This window comes from Ambystoma mexicanum, chromosome 9 (assembly GCF_040938575.1).
Source record: "Ambystoma mexicanum isolate Mex_15411 chromosome 9, UKY_AmexF1_1, whole genome shotgun sequence".
NCBI classification, from domain to species: Eukaryota; Metazoa; Chordata; class Amphibia; order Caudata; family Ambystomatidae; genus Ambystoma; species Ambystoma mexicanum.
This window is the reverse complement of record NC_090931.1, coordinates 559,820,831-559,841,079: the sequence shown is the minus strand read 5'-3', so window position 1 is coordinate 559,841,079 and position 20,249 is coordinate 559,820,831. Positions and strand designations below refer to the sequence as shown.

Genomic DNA, 20,249 nt, shown 5'->3' with positions numbered 1-20,249 from the left:
GAAACTCGCCACTTCCCCGACGACAGAGGAGATCTTCTTCCAGGAGAGTCTTCTTCCCTTTGAGCTGGTGGGACCAACCAGTTCGCCTTTTTCACCTTCCTGGATCGTCTCGTGGTCGAATCGCCCGTGCCAAGCACCCCGGCGGCTGGATAGCCACGCTTCACCACTCCCGCGAATAAAAGGGTTGAACCTTTTAATCGGGGGAAACTCCGCGGCTTGTTTCTTCCCTGGCAGTGCAACAACCTCCAGCTTTCTTCCTTGTCGAGATCATCTCTTCCTCTGGTTGAAGCCACGACTTGCACCCGCTGCCAGGAACAACTGCCACCGCGGGAGCTTTCTCACCCTTTCAGGTACTGTGTCCTGCCTGGTCTCCCTTGCAACAGATTGTCCAAGGTGACCCGTAAATTCTTGACTTTCTAACTGGGTTGACCTCAGACCTGCTAACTTTGCCTTTCTCGAACTGATCCTACCTCTTGACTTTTCTGCAAAGACTTTGAGGGCATTTCCACTGTGATCTTGGGCACATTCCGCCTTGCTCTCTCCAAGAGTGGGCCTGGCCTATGAACTTTTTGCTCTACAGTAGACCCTGCCTTTCATGACTTGCTGTGGTTTCTTAAGTGTTGGTACTGTGTTATTTTCCTACTCTCTTTTCTCTCCCTTTTTAAACGAATTATTAGAGTGCCATCTACGGTTAAGCGCTCACCTGTTTTGCTAAATAAGTGGTGTCTTAACATAAACTTGTCGAATAATTTACTAGGGAGGTGTATATACTTATAGTGACTGTGTTTGAACTTGCTTGATATATTAGTGCCAGTGTATTTTCATAAGTGTTTTAAAATAAATAATTATATACTTTTATACCAAAGCTCTGGTCAGTGTTTGCTTGTTCTACTGTATTTTTAGCCCTATTGTGTATACTCTATATACTGCCCAACTCTTCTTGAGAAAAGTCTGACTGCTCAGCCACAGCTACCAGGTAAATCTGGGTGGTGCAGACTGCTACCAATTGGGTTTACTGCTTACTCCTGTAGTCTTAAACTTTTTGCAGTGGTCCCTAAGGGAACTGCACAGGTTTCTGCCTGACAGGAAGAACTTGACATGGAAATGTATATTGATTTGGGGATTTCCCCTGGTCGGGCTTATGGCTAGTCAACAACCTGATAAGAAAGGGGTCCCTCGTCGGAAGGATGATGTGAATCTGTCCAAGGTCCCTTACTTAGGAAACCCCACGTCACCCACTGGTAGCCTGGAAGTAGACGGCTGTTTACGATGTTCCGGGATGAATACTAAGCCAGTTAGCAAAGGATGCCAGGGAGAGAACTGGCAATCAAGGAGAAAATCATCCTAGGTTTAAATCAGTGCCACAATAGCATCGACTGAAATCGCTGCATTGAATCTTTTTACAGAGCTACACTACATACATCATTCCGGTAGGGTAGATAAACACTGCCAAACTTCTGCTTCTCAGAATTGCTCCTTAAATGAAGGTTTAGCATGTCCAATAAGGGGAGCTGTTCCTGCTACACCGGCTGGGAGCTGCAGCAGAATTAGTATTTCCAAGGTGGCTCAGAAAGATGTTCCTTCTATAGCCCTATTAAAACCTCTGTGTTGGTAAATCATTACCCACTGGAAATGGGAATGCTGTGAATCTAGAGGGTTAGTCGAGGGGCCCGGTAGTGAAGAGAAACCCCCATCTTATGAAACAGGACAAGCCTGAAATTCTGGACCCTAACTTGAGACCTCTCATTATGGATCAAAGAAACGTTATCCTAACAACACAATGTAAACGGAATTGAGCAGTGGGAATCTAGATAATCTTTAAATAATAAGGTCTTTCACTGGCTGCATTAAGAATGGGGCAGGGATGTATTCGGATGCAGGACCTTGGATTTCTACGCAGGATACAAGTCAAGGAGTGGGCCACTGAGGTTGACCGTGATTGTATTATTGTGGGCTGTGGAATTTTTTGAATTGTTGCACGTCCTTCTGGGAACCGTTACTTTGACTCTAAAATTCATATTGTTTTGTGATGTGTATTATTTGCCATATGTGTAACTTGACCTCTTGATACTATTTTTAGTCCAAATAGGGCTTTATGGTGTATGCATTTGTCCCGTGTTTTCTTGTGTTGATGTGCGCTTTGATGCCTGCGGCCTTTTAGCGCGTTTTATACAAATACAAAAATGGATGGGGGATATCTCCGTAATGGACTAGGGTGTATTGGCATGTATGCCAGGGAGCATGAACGCTAAATGTCTGTTCAGCTAGTGTGGTGCCACTCTAGCACACGATTTCCTGTGGTATTTTAGAACCGTGAACATCTTTTTATTTTCGTTGTTGAATAATGTCTACCTATTGTATTGTTTTGTTTTATCTGTGCGCCAGTGGAAAGGGTGCTGACGAATGTCAATGAATACTGAGCTGGGTGCATTTTCGAGTGTCCAGAGCGGACTAAGCTAGAGATGCTACATCTAATGGGCGGTTTGGCGGTAACTTGCTTCACATGTATATAACGGGCGCCGTTTGCTTGTTTCAGAGCACAGGAAAGCCATGGAGACCTTTTCCCTTGACGGCATCCTTGCCCACATGTATTACTTCCGTTGCCATGACTACGTGGAGCTGCTGGCACAGATCCACCTGCTCCCAGGCTTCCTCGCCCAGCACTCCAAGGTATGGGTCACTTTTGAAAGCTCACGATGACCTCCATTCTTGGGAAAGGGAGGGGCAGCGCAGAAAGATGTATAATGGGAGCTGCTTATGGTTCGATTGGCTGACGTCTCCGCGTATTCTGTCACTGCAGAATGTTTACAAGTTTTAAATTCTCCTGATCATCCCTTTCCTTAGCTGCACATTATTTAGGGTCCTGTCCTCCCTCCCCCCCACCCCCTTGAAGGTGTGAGGAAACGTACTGCGCCTTGCTTATGGGTGAAATGCCAAAACTCTGCGCCAAATCATCACCGTAGAGCACATTGAAGTTGGTGTGCTTCAGCTCCTCCCTAGCTATCTACACTGTAGTCTGCAGCAGGAAAGGTAAAGGGGTGTGCCCGTATATTGATATTTAGTTTGCTCTTTCATAGTTCCCAACTGGCCCCGATTCCTGTGACTCGCCTTTCGCCAGTCATGCCTTGTAAGCAGTGGTAGAAGTGTGCCGAAAAAAGTAGTGGAATTGTGTTCTCAGCATGCAAGAGAGTAAACAGGAGCATAGTGCAACATGTGACAAGGTGGTGCAGCCGGGGCATTGCAATAGTCTAACTTAATGAAGGCTCCTATTACAACTTTATACTTGAACAGGGACATGAATGAACACATTATCCATATAGATTGGTGAATATGGTCGTAAAAATTAGAGGAATGGCAAACGGAAATAAATAAAAGTAGTGGAACAGCGCTCTCGACCGTTTCCGCCTACTTCGATCACTGCTTGTCAGGCAAACTGTGCTTGGCTTTTTGGGGCTTCTAGTTTATACTTCATTATAAGTATGGACTTACTAGTCCCAGGATGCTGGCCACAGGGGATACCAATGGCATGCGACCAGTTGGCCACTATGGGGCCAAAAACAAAAGAAATGCTTGCTGCCAAAAGCACCCACACCTGCTTAGATTGTATTCTTTATTCTAATTGCTGGGTTTTCAAAACGTGTGCAGTACTTGTGTGATGCCGAGGGGATGGAGGTGAAATGACATTTGGGGCCTTAATACGGGAAACTGTGCAGCAGAGGTGTGGAGTGCTGTGATAAACCTGCCGAACTGTGGCATGTGTCCATATTAAGGTGATATATTTAACACTGAGAGTGCTGAGGGAGTCATGCAGGGTTCGAAATTGAGATTCGAGGAGCAGGAGCTAAAACTAGTTCCTTGGTCTCTGGCATTACCATGTAGAACCATTGTGTTTAAATGTGTATTAGATGTGTCCCAATTCTTCTTTATTAACATTCTCAAATACTCTAAGTGAATGTCTCCTTTACATGTTTGTAAGGTGGTTTAGGTCTACTTGATCGAAAATACTTGAGCTTTTCCAATTTGACCTAATTTTTTGTGGTCTTTTTTTGGTTGAAAATTTGAGTGGGGGACCCCCGCAATCCCTTACCGTCTCTGCCCCCCAAAACCCACCTTAACCTACTAACCTTATCCCTTCTCATATATTTATTTAATTTGAACGAAAAAACTATCTAAATAATTCGGTCAAATTAAAAAGGCCAAATGTTTTTCAATCAAGTATGCTAATACCTGTAAGGCACCAATTGGACCCAGGAGCCAAAAGTAGCTCCAGGTAGCTGTTCGTTTCAAGCTAACCAGGCTCTACTATGCTAGAAGCAGGAGCTAAATAGCTCCCCTCAATTTTTAACTCTGGTCGTGTATTGGTGATTCCATAGACTTACTCCAACAGCTGAGTCCTGAGTAGTCCTTGGAACGTGAATTTGTTGTGTGGTTGGGTTGCAGCTGAGGGAGGTAGGGGTAGGCTGCAAGGAAGTTCCAGAAGGAGAAACCTTGAAAGTTAAGAAATCCAGCACCAAATTATATGCATTCGGGATCATTAGTGATTGACCAGTTTTGGGATGTCAAACTTGGGCATTTGTAAGTGGTCTCTTGGAGAGTTATCCTAGCACTGGACTGAGGAAGGCCTTGTGAGCAAAACAAAGGACCTTAGTCAACCTGTTTGTTTGCCAACAGTCAATGAAGGAAGTTCATGCTACAGAGATGTGGTAAGTGCGTTTCAAGACAAATATATGGCAGACGGCCCCGTTTTTAACTACTAACTTTGGCAGTCTTTGCCGCCCCACCAGTGTAGAGCTCCTTATAATGGTTGAGTTTGGAGATGCCTACATAGACGAACCGCTTCCCCTCGGACAAGGTTCAATGCTGGGAGCCCATTACGGTGGTAACGAGTGCTGGATAAATGCAGATTACATTATTGAGCAGAAATACCTTTTGCGCAAGTGTGCACGGCAGATATTTTTTTTAACTTTTTTACGAGGTATAATTATGCTGTTTTTTCTCTCTCGGAAAGTAAACTCTGCTAATGAGGCATCACTTTCTACATTTTTCATGCTGAAAATGTATAGTACACAGGTATTCTCTTGCATGGGCCCTATCTAAGATGCTAGCATCTGACCTGCATTTTGGCAAAATGTGAGCTAAATATGCATTTCTGAAAACGGCATGATGAAATCCTAGTCCAACAGCTCTGTGTTGCCTTTAACTGTGGGCTCTCATGATCCAAATTGTCTAGAACTGTGTAACCCCAAAGCCTTGTGGCATTTTGGTTAAATATATAGCTATATCTGATTTGATACATCAAACTTAATAAAATAGTTCTGCATTGCCAAAACCATCTCATGCCATTTTATTATCTTATGGTTTCGAATGACCTCCTACAGCTGTCAGAACGTGTGTATTTGTCACGGTTTATTACGCGGTCACAGTCAACTCGGAGTTCCTTTCGCCCCAAGAATGTGGCGCACAATAAAGCACTATCAGTTTTGTCAAGGTTCAGTTTGTTAAGGCCTCCAACCCGTCTCGCACCCAACCCCAAGTAGTACCCGGTGCCACAATGTGCTAAGAACCAGGCCAGTGTGTAGTCGGAATATATATATATTTATTAATTTATGTAAACCAAATTTGACAAATGGATTAACATCATCCACCAGTGCTGTGGCAACACAAGTAGAAAAATTACTTCCGTAAAGTAACCAACACAGAGATAACACTGAGATATGCAGTCACAATTATTTCTTTTGAAATCCCCCACCAATACAGAAAAAGAACAATTGAAGACACACAGCGATTGCTGATTTGGTTATGATACTTTGATACTTTTCTCCCAGCAACTCCCACCTCCAACATTAATTAGACTTGACCCCTCTGAATTGAAGGCCAGTGGCAGAGAGTGGGAACCCAATGGGGAAAATCGTTTTTGGGAATCTAATCACAGATGCAATGTGAGGGGAGAGAAAAGCAATGGGGAATTCGTTTTGCCACACCTAAAAAGAACAGGCAGGGCTTTGTGGTTCTGGTCAGAGCACAATAGGACCAAGGGGGCAATTTTCATTTTGAACCCTGCACATGCAAAGGCAATACCGGGCTTCACACTTTTGATTTAAAATGAAGGGCATCGATGGGGAATTTCGTTTTGCACCCTACACACTCGTGCAGTTACAGGGTTTTCAAATTAATTCTTTTGGCAAATCTTGTCTATACTGGCTCAAAAAACACTGGGAAGAGCTTGTTGGTTTCGAATGCCAACAAACCGATCATGTGATTTCAGTAGGAGAATTAATTTATTTCCTTTAAATATGCTAAGGATCTACACAGACAGGATATTTTGCTATGGGGAAATGCCTACAACAATGCTTGAAAAATGCAGGGCCTATACAATCTATGGCTTTGAGGATAGTTTTACCTACAGGAGAGGCCTTGGAATGGGCATCTGGGAACCGCTGAGACAGCTATGGTGTCGGTCAGTGAGAGGCACCTCTAAATCCTCCAAGGGGTCCCAGTCAGCTTCTGTCTACTGGTTCCTGTCTCCAATGCAAGATTTAGGCCTCTCTGCTGGGATGTTTCTCGCAAGAGTTCAGCAGCAGGTTGCCTCCCGGAATAAGTGACAAAAAGCCCATTTCTAATACAAACTGGTGTACTTATAGGGCAAATGACATCAAAAACTTGTCATGATTCCCATGAAAGGGATTGGTTAATTTTTTCTCTACCCACCTCCCACCTATGTGCTAATAGGACAAGGAGATGGGGCGAGTTGAGTGAGTCAGGACAGCTGTGCCCGGCATGTTTAAAACTAAAAAACTATCAACATGGGAAGTAACCTAAATTTTCAAATCTTTACATGTATGAATATATTTTTCAGAACTACACTTTAAGGCAAATCAGATAAGGCTAGTCTGACGTCGGCACACCCTCCCTATGCAGAGATACGTTTCATTCATTCATGAGCCGTATCAGTGAAAAATATGCCACTTCATAATTTCCATGTTAATTATTTCCTTCATGCCCCCACCAACTTTTACATTTCTCGGAATCAAGGGAAGGCCCAAATCAAATTTTCATTAATAACCTAAGTCCTGTTTATCACACAAAAATCGTTTTAGCATGGTTCAAAGGGGGCGACTGTCACCTTTTACTAAAAGTCTGGAATGACCGTTGTGGCATCTACGCTGCCCTTTGTATGCAATAATATTTAATTTTCCATTCACTTAAATTGCAGTTTTCTTTATTCGCTTTGTTTCATTTTCCCTTAAGCATGTGACAGGCAGAGGCTGGCTCGTGTTTATCTTAGCCTATCCCTTTTCAAGGCCTGTGAGGCCCTGATAGCAACACTAATGGACATTTAATGGGAATTGTGACCTCAAGGTCACTTCTGCTGAAAGAACAGGCATGGGCTTATCTGTTTTTCACCGTGGTTTCGATGTAAGCCGTGGATTTCTTTCTAAATATTTAAGTAATAGCTTTGATAGTTGACACCAGACCCCTGTCTTCAGGGCAATAGAGGAAAGGCCTTGGAGGTTAAGTAATGGCCGGCTTGTGTACCCTGCAAGCAAATGGCCTTTTAAACTCGCACACAAATGCATTATACATGACATTTTATGAGGCACCTGGGCCCTATCCATAAGTTTTTTAATTTCCCAGTTTCAAAATAATCACTTCTTGATTGTCCATATGTATAGGGCAGTCGCATGAGAAAGCCATGTTCAAACTTTGTAAGTCTAGTGAGCATTTATCTTAGCATACTGTCATTTGCATGAGGGGAAAAACAAGAAGGACATTTTTTTCTTTCTTGTAAATTGTAATGAGCTCTGTTTCACTTTAGATGACTGGAGCACAATCTGGTATTAAATTGAAGATCATGTACGCACGGGTGTCTCTAAGTAACCGTGCAACTCTACATGGATTGAGTGAAATGGCATTTTGTCAGTCACATGGCTGTCTTTTTCTTGCTGAAATGCATTGCGCATATCTTCACACTTTTGTAATTCACCCACTTTCTTTCCGTTGACCTGTTATTGGTTCAATAGGCCTCATGTCTGACATCACCATTTCTGTGCTGGCTTTATACTTCTGTGGGCTTTTACAAATGACTCTGGCCTCTTAATTTCTGGCATCCATGGGCTATATTTCACCTCCACAGATTACTGTATTGGGCTAGGATTCACCCAAGGGTCCCTTTCTCTGCCTCGGAAGGATTGACACCTCCCTGTAGGAACAGGACATTCTCCCGGGCCTGGAGTGGAAGCTGATGCTTCAAATGAAGCTTAAGCCACACTAAAGGGATGACACCAAGGTGATAATGACTTGAGTCTCTTTGATCTTGGGCAGACAGGGGAGAGTATAGTGTAGCCCAGGTGAGGGGGTCACTGCTTCTTGAAAATGCTTACCCTACATTTTATTTCTTGCCCCCCCCCCCCCCGATCAAACTTCCTGCTGCAGACGGGGGCACTCTAGGAGCCAACATCGAAAGGCAAAATCTATTGTTACAACGGCTGGGATTGGCCTGTTGCAGAAAGTTTATCTTCTGTGTAAAAATGACTGAGTGGGTGAGACCCTCACTTAGTTGAATCACCTTTGGTCTCGAGAAGAATTTGATTGGAACCGGATTGGGATATTGGCTTTCCCAAAATCCCCTGCCATTCTGTTGAAGATGGGGATTTTCAAGGAAAGAGCAAAAACATCCATCCCCCACCCCACGACTTCAGGGCAACATTTGTAGTGACCCGCTGTTGGACAAGGCCTGCCTGCTGCCTAGACACTAGTATTACCTAGGACTCTGCCTGCTGCAGGGGTAGTAGACCTGCAAGTGTCCCTGGTAATGGTCTTGTCTTGGCAGAGCTCTGACACCCTTGACAGGACCTCGCAGCACCACGAGATCAAATAAAAGATCCCTTAGCTTTCTGTACATTCTCAAGCTAGGAGAGAGGCGGTCTGCATCGAGTCAGCGGGTTAGAAGGTTGAAGCGCGTTTAATCCTTAGTGTCAAAAGCAGATGCAGTGACCTGTGCGGTATCAAAGGCGCGCGAGATGACTCAATAGCTTGAAGGTGCGAGGGGAGCCAAAGGTAGCTTTTCTTTGATCCTGTGGCCCTTTAACTTTAATACAAAGACAATTGCCTGCATACCCCTTCATTAAAAAGTCTGCATATCCGGGTTTTCGTTACAGGATGGTTTGTTAATGTTTTCATAGTGTTTATATTTTATACCCCTATTTTATCAAACCTTGATTGGACATTTTTTATTTTGATACCGCAGTACTATTGTTTTGGATGCTTAATTGCTGGCTCACACAACTCTTTAAGAACATAGCCTTTCCTCGCCTCATGCTACGTTAGAGGCCGTGGAGGTGGACGGTTCCTGTTGTGCCTATTTCACTGCTGGTTAACTAGTAGTAGTAGTGTGGCCCTGAGTAGTATAGAAACCATTGCCCATCACTGTACTCCTGCAGAGCAACATCCATTTCATCATAATTACTTTACAAGTGCAAGGTTTGGGCAATCTGAGGAGGGGGCAACTTCCCCTCAGGAACCAGAGCTGATAAAAGGGGCAACATATGCCGAATTCACAATAAGGAGAAGAAATACGAATTACTCTAATTTCCCTGAACCTTCGCTCACCGAAGGGGCATCAAATGACAAAAGTTCAGGAAAATGGGTCTGACTTGCACATATGTTTCCTTTTGGGAATGAGGTACATTTTACTTGGGCATAAATTGCACATCTAAAGTGGGTGCTTGGTATTTTGGGAGGAATAGCTCAGTGTGCAAAGCGTGCCCTTGGTCTTAAGTGCCAAGCGCCAGCGTGTTCCTCCTCAATTCACATCAAAAAATCATTGTAGGCTCTGCCCACTCCCGTTTTAAACTTACTTCGGTTAGTATGGTTTCTCTCATTGCATGATACTCGCGAGAACCAAACTGGGCAAAATGCATCAGATTGTTGACCGTTCATGAAAGAGGTTGGGTATTGGCTGCCACGCTTCAACGCTGCCTTTAGAATTGTATTCGGAACGTATGCTTTGGTTCTCCTTAACAAAAAATGTACACCACCTTCAGGGGCCCATGGATAAAACAGAGCTTCTGCTTATGACTTTATCCCGAAAAAATATTCTTGCACGAATGGCAGCAAGAGTGCAGTGTGGCGTGTACATTTGTATAGGCAATATCTTTCCTACCTCACGGTAATATCTTTGAAGATTCAGGTAACGGAGAAAAATATTGTCATGTTTTATTCAAAGACCAATGACAGGAAAAAATAACAAAATAGCAACCGCCACTGAAATATACTCTCATTTGCGGTTAATGGCACAGAAGGCTGACCAGTTTTTTTTTTTATTTGTCTGTGGAATTGGAGTTTATCTAGCGCATAGAATTTCCTTGGGGATGCATGCACGCTTAGCGATGGTAGCGGCGAACCGGTTTGCTGATGCCTTCAGCCTGCACTAGTGTTTGCAGACCACAAGCGTAGTTCACGGTGATGAGAAGCACAGATGCGGGCTCGACGTTGTGCGCGAATGGGCACACATGTACGGCTTTTGGTCCCAATCATTTTTCCGTTTGTCGGCAAACTATTTGATTACGTAAACATGTTGATTGGGTAGGATTGCACGTGGTTGCCATTCCCAGCAAAATGGTGGGTATTTTGAAGCTGTCGGTGACCGTTTAACATCGTTGTTTGTGCCATAAATAATAAAATAACCACTTCAGCAACGAATTGTGGAAAGGTCACTAGTTAATGAATGTTCTCCTGTGCACAGTCATAACATCACAAGGTGGTAAGTGTGGGAAAGTAATGAGGCAGGTGGGTGACTTGAGTAGTGGATTTAAACCGGGACCAGAATGGCATGTGGCCAGGAGCCCGGGGAGCATACTGGTACAGTCCAGATCCCTCACTTAGTATTGAGAGGGAGGGAACATAGTGAGTTTCCATTTTAAGAGACGGATGCCCTGTAACATTGAGGGACAACTACTCTGGCCTTGATGTAGCCCGGAACAACTAAGGACCAGCCCTAGATGTATGTATGAAGCAGATCTACATCATTATGAGGATCTGATTATTTTGATTCCGAAAACGTATTGGTTCCTGTAATGGTAACATTTGTGGAGTGTTTTGGGGCGAGGCATTTAATACCTTTTTTCTTTTTTTTTTTTTTTCCTGTCTCAGGTCAAATTAGTTGTCATTGACAGTATCGCCTTCCCTTTTCGCCATGATTTCGAAGACTTCTCCCTGCGGACTCGGATCTTGAATGGCTTGGCTCAGCAGCTGATCCGCACTGCCAATGACCACAAACTAGCAGTAAGTTAAGTTGTTTATATTCGGTCGCTATGTAGTCACCATGGCATTCTGAATAGCCCCAAATACAATTCTCCCCACTGCAGAGATATAATATACACACATTTGTGTTTATTTTGTATGCTGTCAAGTGATGTGGGGTGGGAGGGTAAGAGGATAAGGATTGGAAATGTGCTGCACAATCCTCCCAGAGGCCACACAAGCTTCTAGCAAATACTTCGGATGTGTTTGCAAGGAAGGCTGCTTGCAAATTTCGGATGGCTGCTTGCTCAACAGTGTAGTTCTGCTCCTTCTTGCACACTTTGTACAGAATAAAATAAAATTTCTGATGTTTGTTAATCTGCTTAGAATCACATGCTGTGCATAGTCCGACATCCAGTGGTCACTGCAGAGTATTGCATTTTGTTTTTCGTAGTCGAAAAGGGGACGTCGACAAGGCGTGTCTGTAACACTATCCCTATAGTGACGTGCGGTGTACCCACAATCCCTCACGCGTCGAGGTCCCTCAGATTGTTTTTTTCCGCCCACATATTGGTCGCCTTTACGCGGAGCTCCTCGAGAGACATTGCAAATTCATTTACTCGACCTTTGGTCATTATTTATTAATATAGATTTACATAAGATCCCTCCCTCGACGTAGCTGCGAAGCCTTTTCTCTGCGGAGTGAGAACTTCAACAGCGGGGACGAGACGGAGGAGATCCTTTGGCGCTGCCAAACACGTGGCCTGGCCTCGCCGGCCATAAAACAGTAGGGAGAGTGGGGTCGTGGGACAATTCTTTCTCTCTGAGAATGCCTTTCCTTTTCCCCTCCCTTTCCCTCGGGGTTGTTATCACAGTGAAAGATTTCCGCTGCTATGGAGAGGACACCCTTTAGGTTTTGCCCGCGTTGCAAGGGCAAGTTTACCTGGAAAGACCAGCATAAACGGTGTAACCGTTGCTTGCCCCTTGACCACAAGGAAGACGGCTGCGCGGCTTGTCAGCTTCTTAAGCCTAAGACTTTAAAGGACCGCAAGGTCAAAAGGTGGCCGGCCCACGCCATGTCGAGGTCCGATTCCTCACCCGCCGCCGCAGAAAGTGACGAGGAATGTGATAACCCGACATCCGTTACGGAAGTCGTAGACCTCTCTAAGGCGCGCTCGCGCTACTAGTCTGTCCCCGGCCCCGACAAGTTCGGCTCATGCCCTGCTTATGGGGATGAACACCCCAGCGACACTGACGCACACAAAAAACACTCCCATAAACACATAATCCACGGCTCTTCTTCGTCGAAGACGAAGAAACCAGCAGCGCCAACGGAGACGCAGGTTCCACCGGCAGCGTCCTCAGACCCTAAGAGTCTTAAGCCCCCCTCGCAGACGCGACCAGCGACTGGGCTTCCCCCAGATAAGCGCGCTACCCCCAAACCGCCAGACGAAGCGCTCCGTCAGAGAGCGCCCGTCGCCGTAGAACGCGCAACGCCCGTAATGTCAATACCAGAGCCCTCCACAGACAGATTAGTCGTCGAGAGCCTGGCGAGGATCGTTTCTGATGATAGCCGGAAGCGGATGGCGAAAGATACGCCGAATACCGCTCAGAAGGCTAGAGAAACGCCGAAAAGGCCTGAAGGAAGGCAGGAACTGCCCCCTTCATCTAAAGGGACTCCTAGCCTACCAGAAGGCTTTTCAGACGGAGACCTTTTTCAGGCCAAAGACCCGTCCACCCCCCCCCCCCCCGACCGCTCAGGGGTACCTCATGAGACCCTGGAGAGACTCCAGTTCTGTATGGAGAAGATGGAGAGGTTTATGGAGACCCAAAACCTACCACCACCCAAGAGGGATCTCAGATGGACCCCAGGGCTAAATTCCCTAGGCTGTTTAATCCCTCCCAAATGGATATAAATTTATATGACCTCACTGAAGAGGACCCCCACTTTCAGGAGGATGACTAATTTTTAGGCAACGAAGAGGAACAAAACCTAGAGGAATAAGGTTTTGAATAAAATCCAGATATAGGTGGGGGGGCTTCAGAGAAGACCCAGAGGAAGATGCTTCACAGCCCTGGCAGTCCCCATCAGCGTTTTCGGACCCTGATGTACTAAACCTGTCCCCTCCCGAGGACTCGCCTAATAGGAACACGTCACCTATTGACGATCAACCTACATTTAATGCACTACTACGCAAGGCAGCAGCGCATTTCGAAATAGACACTGGGGAGATTTCTCTTGACATTGACTTTGTGGAGAAGGTAATAAAGGAGAAACCCCCTGTCGGCCAAACCATTCCCCTCCTCGCCTCAGTAAGGAGACAAATTATCCCTTCACTATCTACACCCGCGTTGGTCAGAGGGGTCAACCCGGGGATAGAAAAACTATTCAGTCCCTCCCCTTCAGACCCGTTGTACGTCAGGGGCCACTCTGTACCAGACTCCCTAGTGGTGACAAATACAAGGAAAAGAGCAGGGGTCCCGCTGTCTACCAGCGAAGCACCACCAAATAAGGAGGGCAAAAAATGGTATGCCCTGGGGAAGCCTCCGCTGCTTTTTCCGCAAGGATTGCAAACAACAATTACTTGCTAGCAAGTTACGCAGACGCACAATGGAGCAAGGTATGTAAGGACGCTGAGGAGGTACCAGAACCCCTACGTACACGCCTTCTGGCCATGATTACTGAAGGGACCCTAGTCAACCAAAGCATTGTGAAAAACACTCTGGATGCTGCAGAAACGGCTGGCCGTTCCCAATCCAAGGAATACTCTTCAAACGCCATGTCTGGCTGCGTAATTCAGGGTTTAAACCTGAAACACAAGCATCTCTAATCAACAAGCCTATAGAAGATGCCAACCTCTTTGGAAAGCCGGTTGATGAGGCACTGGAAACGGCAAAGAAAGAGTTTGACACCATCAAAACCCTAGACTAGATTTCTAGGCCTCCTAACAAACGTGGCTATGGCAATAGGCGCTTTTTTCGAGGCCAACGCCAGCAGCAAAATCGGCAGCAGCAATACTCTGCAAACAACTGGTCCTCTAACCAAGGCACCAGTGGCCAATACAACCAGAGAGGACAACGCCGTGGCAAAGGGAGAGGTCGGGGTTCTACCCCTAGAGGTTCCCAAGCCACCAACACCAAATGACTCGAAGATCCGGGTCCCCTCCCATGCATCGCCGGTCAGGGGCCGGTTAACCTCCTTTTTTCCAGCATGGGAGGGAATAACTTCAGACCGCTGGGTACTATCAACCATAGCCCGCGGCTACTGTATAGAATTCAACAGTTACCCAACGTACAGACCCCCAATGGGACGACGCATGACACCAGAACACCTCCACATCTTTCTACAAGAAGTGGACCAGCTACTGGAAAAAGGAGCTATAGCGGTCGTGCCTCTATCGCAGGTAACGGAAGGTATTTATTCAGTGTACTTCCTTGTACCCAAAAAGGACTTAACCATGCGCCCTGTATTAGATCTGTGCCCAGCGAACAAATTTGTCAAACCTCAAAAGTTTCGTATGGTGACCTTACACGAAGTGATCCCCCTGCTATCACAAGGAGTTTGCTTGACAACACTGGACATGAAAGATGCATAATTTCATATTTTAATGTTGCCAGTGCACAGAAAATAACTCGGGTTCATGATGGAGGGCAAACCCTACCAGTTCAGAGTGCTACCCTTCGGGATAGCATCAGCACCGAGGGTATTCACGAAAGTACTGGCAGTGGCCCACCTGCGCAGGTTGTCTATCCCAGTATACCCTTACCTCAACGATTGGCTCATAACAGGGGATTATTACGAAACATGCCTCTCAAATACCCAAAAGACTGTAGACCTTTTGTTCCAACTGGGCTTCTCCATCAACGAGAAGTCCAGCCTAGACCCCAGCCAAGTCAAACAATTCCTAGGGGCTCTAATTCGAACAAAGGACGGCCTCGTCTTCCCCACCAACGAGAGGGTCCAAAACATGCTTTTTCAGATCCCTCAATATGTAGCAGGTCGAGAGGTGACGGTACGCAAAGCAATGCGATTGCTAGGAATGATGGCGTCATGTTTTTATTTGGTATCCCACTCGCGCCTGCGCACATGCCCAATGCAAGAGTGGCTCAACAGCCAGTGGTGTCAGGCCAGCGGACAATGGGACGATCTAGTGGTGGTCTCGCAGGCCTTGGTTCTCTCGCTACAGTGGTGGTCGAAGGAAAACCTGGTAATAGGGAAACCATTCGCCACCCCCGCAGTGGAAGCCACTCTAACCACAGACGCATCCCTCACAGGATGGGGGGCTCACCTATCCCATCAGACTGCTCACGGAGTTTGGACTCCGAGCGTAGCTTCCAAGCACATAAACTTACTGGAGCTACTTGCTGTGTTCAAGGCACTAAAAGCCTTCCAGATACACCTACAAGGGAAGACAGTGATGGTCATCACGGACAGCACCACAGTCATGTACTACCTCAACAAACAAGGGGGCACTCGCTCTCTGGGACTGTCCAAGCTGTCCCAGAACATCTGGAAGTGGGCTCTCAAACACATGTTCCTACTGTCACAACATGTACCAGGGGAACTCAATCTGCTAGCAGACAAACTAAGCAGAGACTTCCCTCTGCCCTCAGAGTACGAATGGCGTTTACACAGACATCGTCTTCGACGTTTTCACACAATGGGGATTCCCGGAAATGGACCGGTTCGCAACCCTGGAGAACTCACAATGCCTAGATTACGCCTCCAGGTACCCCCAGAACCAATCCAAGGGGAACGGTCTATCGATTCCATAGTTAAGGAAATTTGTTTACGCTTTTCCCCCCGACTCCCCTTCTCAACAAGATTGTGCACAAGATGCACCAGAAACAAGTTACCATGATACTAGTGGCCCCTATGTGGGCCCGGCAGCCATGGTTCGCTCACCTGATGGAGATATGTCTATCTCCGCCAGTGAAACTTCCCTGCCTGTACAACATGCTGTCACAGGACAAGGGCAAGACACTGCATCCATGCCCTCAGACCATGAACTTAGCAGCCTGGCACCTGAGATCATAGAATTTGGACATTTACAACTCCCACAGAGATGCATGGACATCCTCAGGGAGGCTAGAAAGCCTAACACTCGTCACTGTTATTCTAGCAAATGGAAGAGATTTGTCATCTGCTGTAGAGGAAGAAACATCAACCCTGTTGACTGCTCTCCCACACAAATTGTTCTGTACCTGACCCATTTACTGGACTCAGGTCTAGTATTCAATTCTATTAAAATCCACCTAGCGGCACTTTCTGCATACACCACTTCCCAACTTAGTGTCATGGTAGAAAGTCCCAGTTATTAAAGCCTTTATGGAGGGGGTAAAGAGAATACACCCTCCGATAGCAAACCCAGCTCCCGGCTGGGACCTAAATGTGGTACTTAACAGGCTCATAGGCTCACCATTTGAACCCATGTACAAGGCAACTCTTAAAGACCTCACTCTTAAGACCGCCTTCCTAATAGCCATCACCTCCTTTAGGAGAGTAGGTGAACTACAGGCTCTTTCTGTTCTAGACCCCTTTGTAACGGTTCACAAAGATAAGGTGCTTCTACGCACACACCCAAGGTTTGCACCGAAATTCATCTCGAAATTCCATGTCAACCAGTCTATAGAACTACCAATGTTCTTTCAAAACCCTTCAAATTTGGGAGAAAAAAGCCTGCATACACTTGATGTGCGCAGAGCTGTCATCTTTTATATGGAAAGAACTAGACCACTGAGAAAAACTAATCAGTTCTTTGTCTCTGTGGCAGCAGGAAGAGAAGGACATGCAGTCTCAAAGTCCACTATATCTAGATGGATTGTTCAATGTGTGTTGTTCACTCTGTTTCTCTCTTGCTAAGAGAGAACTACCCTTCAAGCCAAGAGCACACTCTACTCGAGCCACTGGGGCATCCATAGCATTCATTGCAAATGTTCCCTAGGAGTCCATTTGCAAAGCGGCAACCTGGAGTTCTGTTCACACCTTTAAAAAACACTACTGTCTAGATGCCCACTCTAGATCTGATTCCCAGGTGGCACAAGCAGTATTGAGACATCTTTTCTCTACTGTTCCTTCGCACAACCCACCTCCAACTCCGGGTAGTGCTCGCTAGTCTATGCACAGCATGTGATTCTAAACAGATTAACAAACATCAGAAGACAATGCATTACTTACCGTAAAAGCATTTCTGATGGTTGTATCTGCTTAGATTCACATGCGCCCACCCTTCCTCCCCGCTCGGATGGAAGGAACATAGACATCTTTTTATATATCTTTTCTGTACACACTCACGTCTAGAAGGCTCCCTCAGGGCAGAAAAAATACAGAGGGACCTCGACGCGTGAGGGATTGTGGGTACACCGCACGTCACTATAGGGATAGTGTTACAGACGCGCCTTGTCGACGTCCCCTTTTCGACTACGAAAAACAAAATGCAATACTCCGCAGTGACCACTGGATGTCGGACTATGCACAGCATGTGAATCTAAGCAGATACAACCATCATAAATGATTTTACGGTAAGTAATGCATTGTCATACATTGATTTTCAAAAAAGCTTAATAATGCCAACTTCGTTTTTTACATGGAATAAACATTCATTCCCTTTTCCCTACAATCTCTAACCACTGAAAACAATAAAAACCCATTTTGTTATAAAAACGGACACATTTAATTTGCTATTATCTACCATTAATCCTTTTTACACTTCTAAGCTCTAAATGTTACAAGTTGTAACAAAGGACGCAACAAGGAGATTAAAGTTCAAGCCTTTTTATTAAATGTCTGCAATTTTTCCAGAACAGGACTGGGAGACCTGTCCTTGGCCTCAAGCCCAGGGATCATATCTCTCTCCAGCATTGAAATCTCTGCATTGGCTCCCAGTGGCTGCAAGGATTAAGTTCAACACCCTCTTCATTGTCCACAAGGCCTTCTTGGGCCTGGGTGCTCAATAACTCCAACTCTCTTCGTAAATACCTTCCTACTTGAGCTCTTTGCACCTTCACCTCCAATTCCACCAGGGTCAGTCGCTTCTCCAAGCAATGAGGTAGTAGTAGATCTTTCTTCGGCTGGGACCTCCCTCTGGAACAGTGGCGCTGCCTCTCTGAAACTTGAGGAGAACCATCTCCGGTTCTGGAAGCACCTCAAGACTTTCCTCTTTACTTCTGCCTTCTCTCTTCCTCTCCTCTGCTGATTTCCTGTCTGATACTGCACTTGTCAACTGGTTACCCTCTGATTTTGGGCTTAAGTCCCTGCCTGCCCAGTTGCACACCCACATTGCCTCCCGGCAACCTTTGCACTTGGGTCTGTATCTGTAAACTTACCGTCCCCCTACCTGTACTTTTGGACACCTGCTGTCTGTACTTAGCCTTGCACCTGCCACTTGCTGGCCGGACTTCTTGTTATTGTTTGATCCCATGTACATCACTGCCCCCTCCCCTGGTACTTCCTCTCCCACGTCCCCTGCACTTGCGCCATCTCAGTGTCCCTTGGCCTAGTAAGATCGTTGTCTCTGTCCTCCCTCTGTTACCCGTTCCTTGCCTCGTCACGCCTTAAAAAACTTGTGTATAAGCGCGTTACAAATGCCATATCATCATGTGTCGGGATGGTTGTTTTTTTGTGTGTTCCCTGATAATTAATAAGGATACTGCAGAGCCTTCTTTCCTCGGTTAGTCCACAGGGAACCTTTTCTTGTCCTCACCTCCTCCTTGTCACTTTGTCTCCTCATATGGTGCTCTGCTTGCCCTTTCACATGCAGGGATATAGTGTCCTGCTCACTCTTCGCAGGCTCCATCCCTTCCCTTGTTGGGGCCTCTGCCCTTCTTCTGCACTACCTTCCCCCTGGCCAGAGCAGAGCATGTCTTCACCATCTCTCTGGGTCTTGCAATCTGTTTTACCACTACAGATCCTACATCCAGACCAGCAGCCTTCCTTGCCTCTCTGGGTTTTACGGTCTGGTCATCCACTCCAAGTAACGGCCAACTCAGCAGTCTTTCTCTCTGCACCAGAAATATGCTTTCTCTTGAAGACCACAATTCTTCTGTATCACAAAACTCTCTCTACTGGCCATGTGAGCTGGCCCTTATATAGTGCTTTGACTGACTAGCTAGCTTCCAGCTGATTAGCTAGAGGGATCACATCCCCATTCTGGGCATGCTCCATGAAAGAGATGCTTTGTAGTACTCTGTTCATGGGCGGTGGGGGGGGGGGGAATATTTAAATAGGGAAGGCAGAATCTTGAATCCTACTTCAGTCCATTTGTTCCTGGCTGGGAAGGCCCTGCTGGTTTGCTCCCCCGTCTCAGGCTGGGGAGTTTTATGTCTTTGAATTTCATTTTGGTTTCCTCTTGTGTCAAACAGCCCAGGGTACACATTGAAAATTACTGCAGTTTGTTGGGAGTTTGGAAAATAACATGTTTCCTTTGTTCGGTGCAGTACTGGCATCATTTTCCTTGCTTTCAATGGAGGCTGCAGGTGTTTCATTTTCCATTATGCTGCTGTTCGGGAAGGAGACTTTGTCTCCCCATCGCAGTTTTCCTGGTAGTTTGGGAAGTAAGTGGGGCTTTGTCTCTGTGTCCAACTGTACAGTGGAGAACTGGGCTTCCTGCTGCGACCCTGGATATGACTCCCTTAGACAGGCCCCCTCTGGGGCATGTAAAACACTTCTATCGGTTATCCCGGTCTTCCTATTATTTTCCTGAGTCCAAATCTGTAAGTGTTTTGGTTGACCGGTCCAGGTTTTTCTTTGTTGGTAACCACTGATTATGGGAGACAGTCTTTCTTGTTTTTGCTAACATGGGTTAGGCCATCTGGCCAGGAATGTGTTTTCCAAACTTCTTCCTGGCCTGGATGTCCTGGCTGGGTCTTTTATATAGTTTAACCCCTCCTTGGTCAAAATTCCACTCGTTGGATCCAGTTGAGTATTGATTTTGTTCGAGGAGAATTACGGGGTATGTAGTTTTTGCCGTTTTGATTTTCTCAAATGGATTGGTCTATGCCTGGGAATA

The 20,249-nt window shown here is 46.0% G+C and overlaps 1 protein-coding gene across 2 annotated transcripts in view; it reads left to right on the top strand.

The window, feature by feature from the left end:
• RAD51C (RAD51 paralog C) overlaps positions 1–20,249 on the top strand; it is a 609,255-nt gene that overhangs the window by 140,722 nt on the left and 448,284 nt on the right. For both annotated transcript variants that reach the window (XM_069615161.1, XM_069615160.1), the window contains exons 4-5: positions 2,537–2,670; positions 11,152–11,283. In XM_069615161.1, the coding sequence (XP_069471262.1) occupies positions 2,537–2,670; positions 11,152–11,283 (266 nt within the window). The remainder of the gene's footprint in view (positions 1–2,536; positions 2,671–11,151; positions 11,284–20,249) is intronic.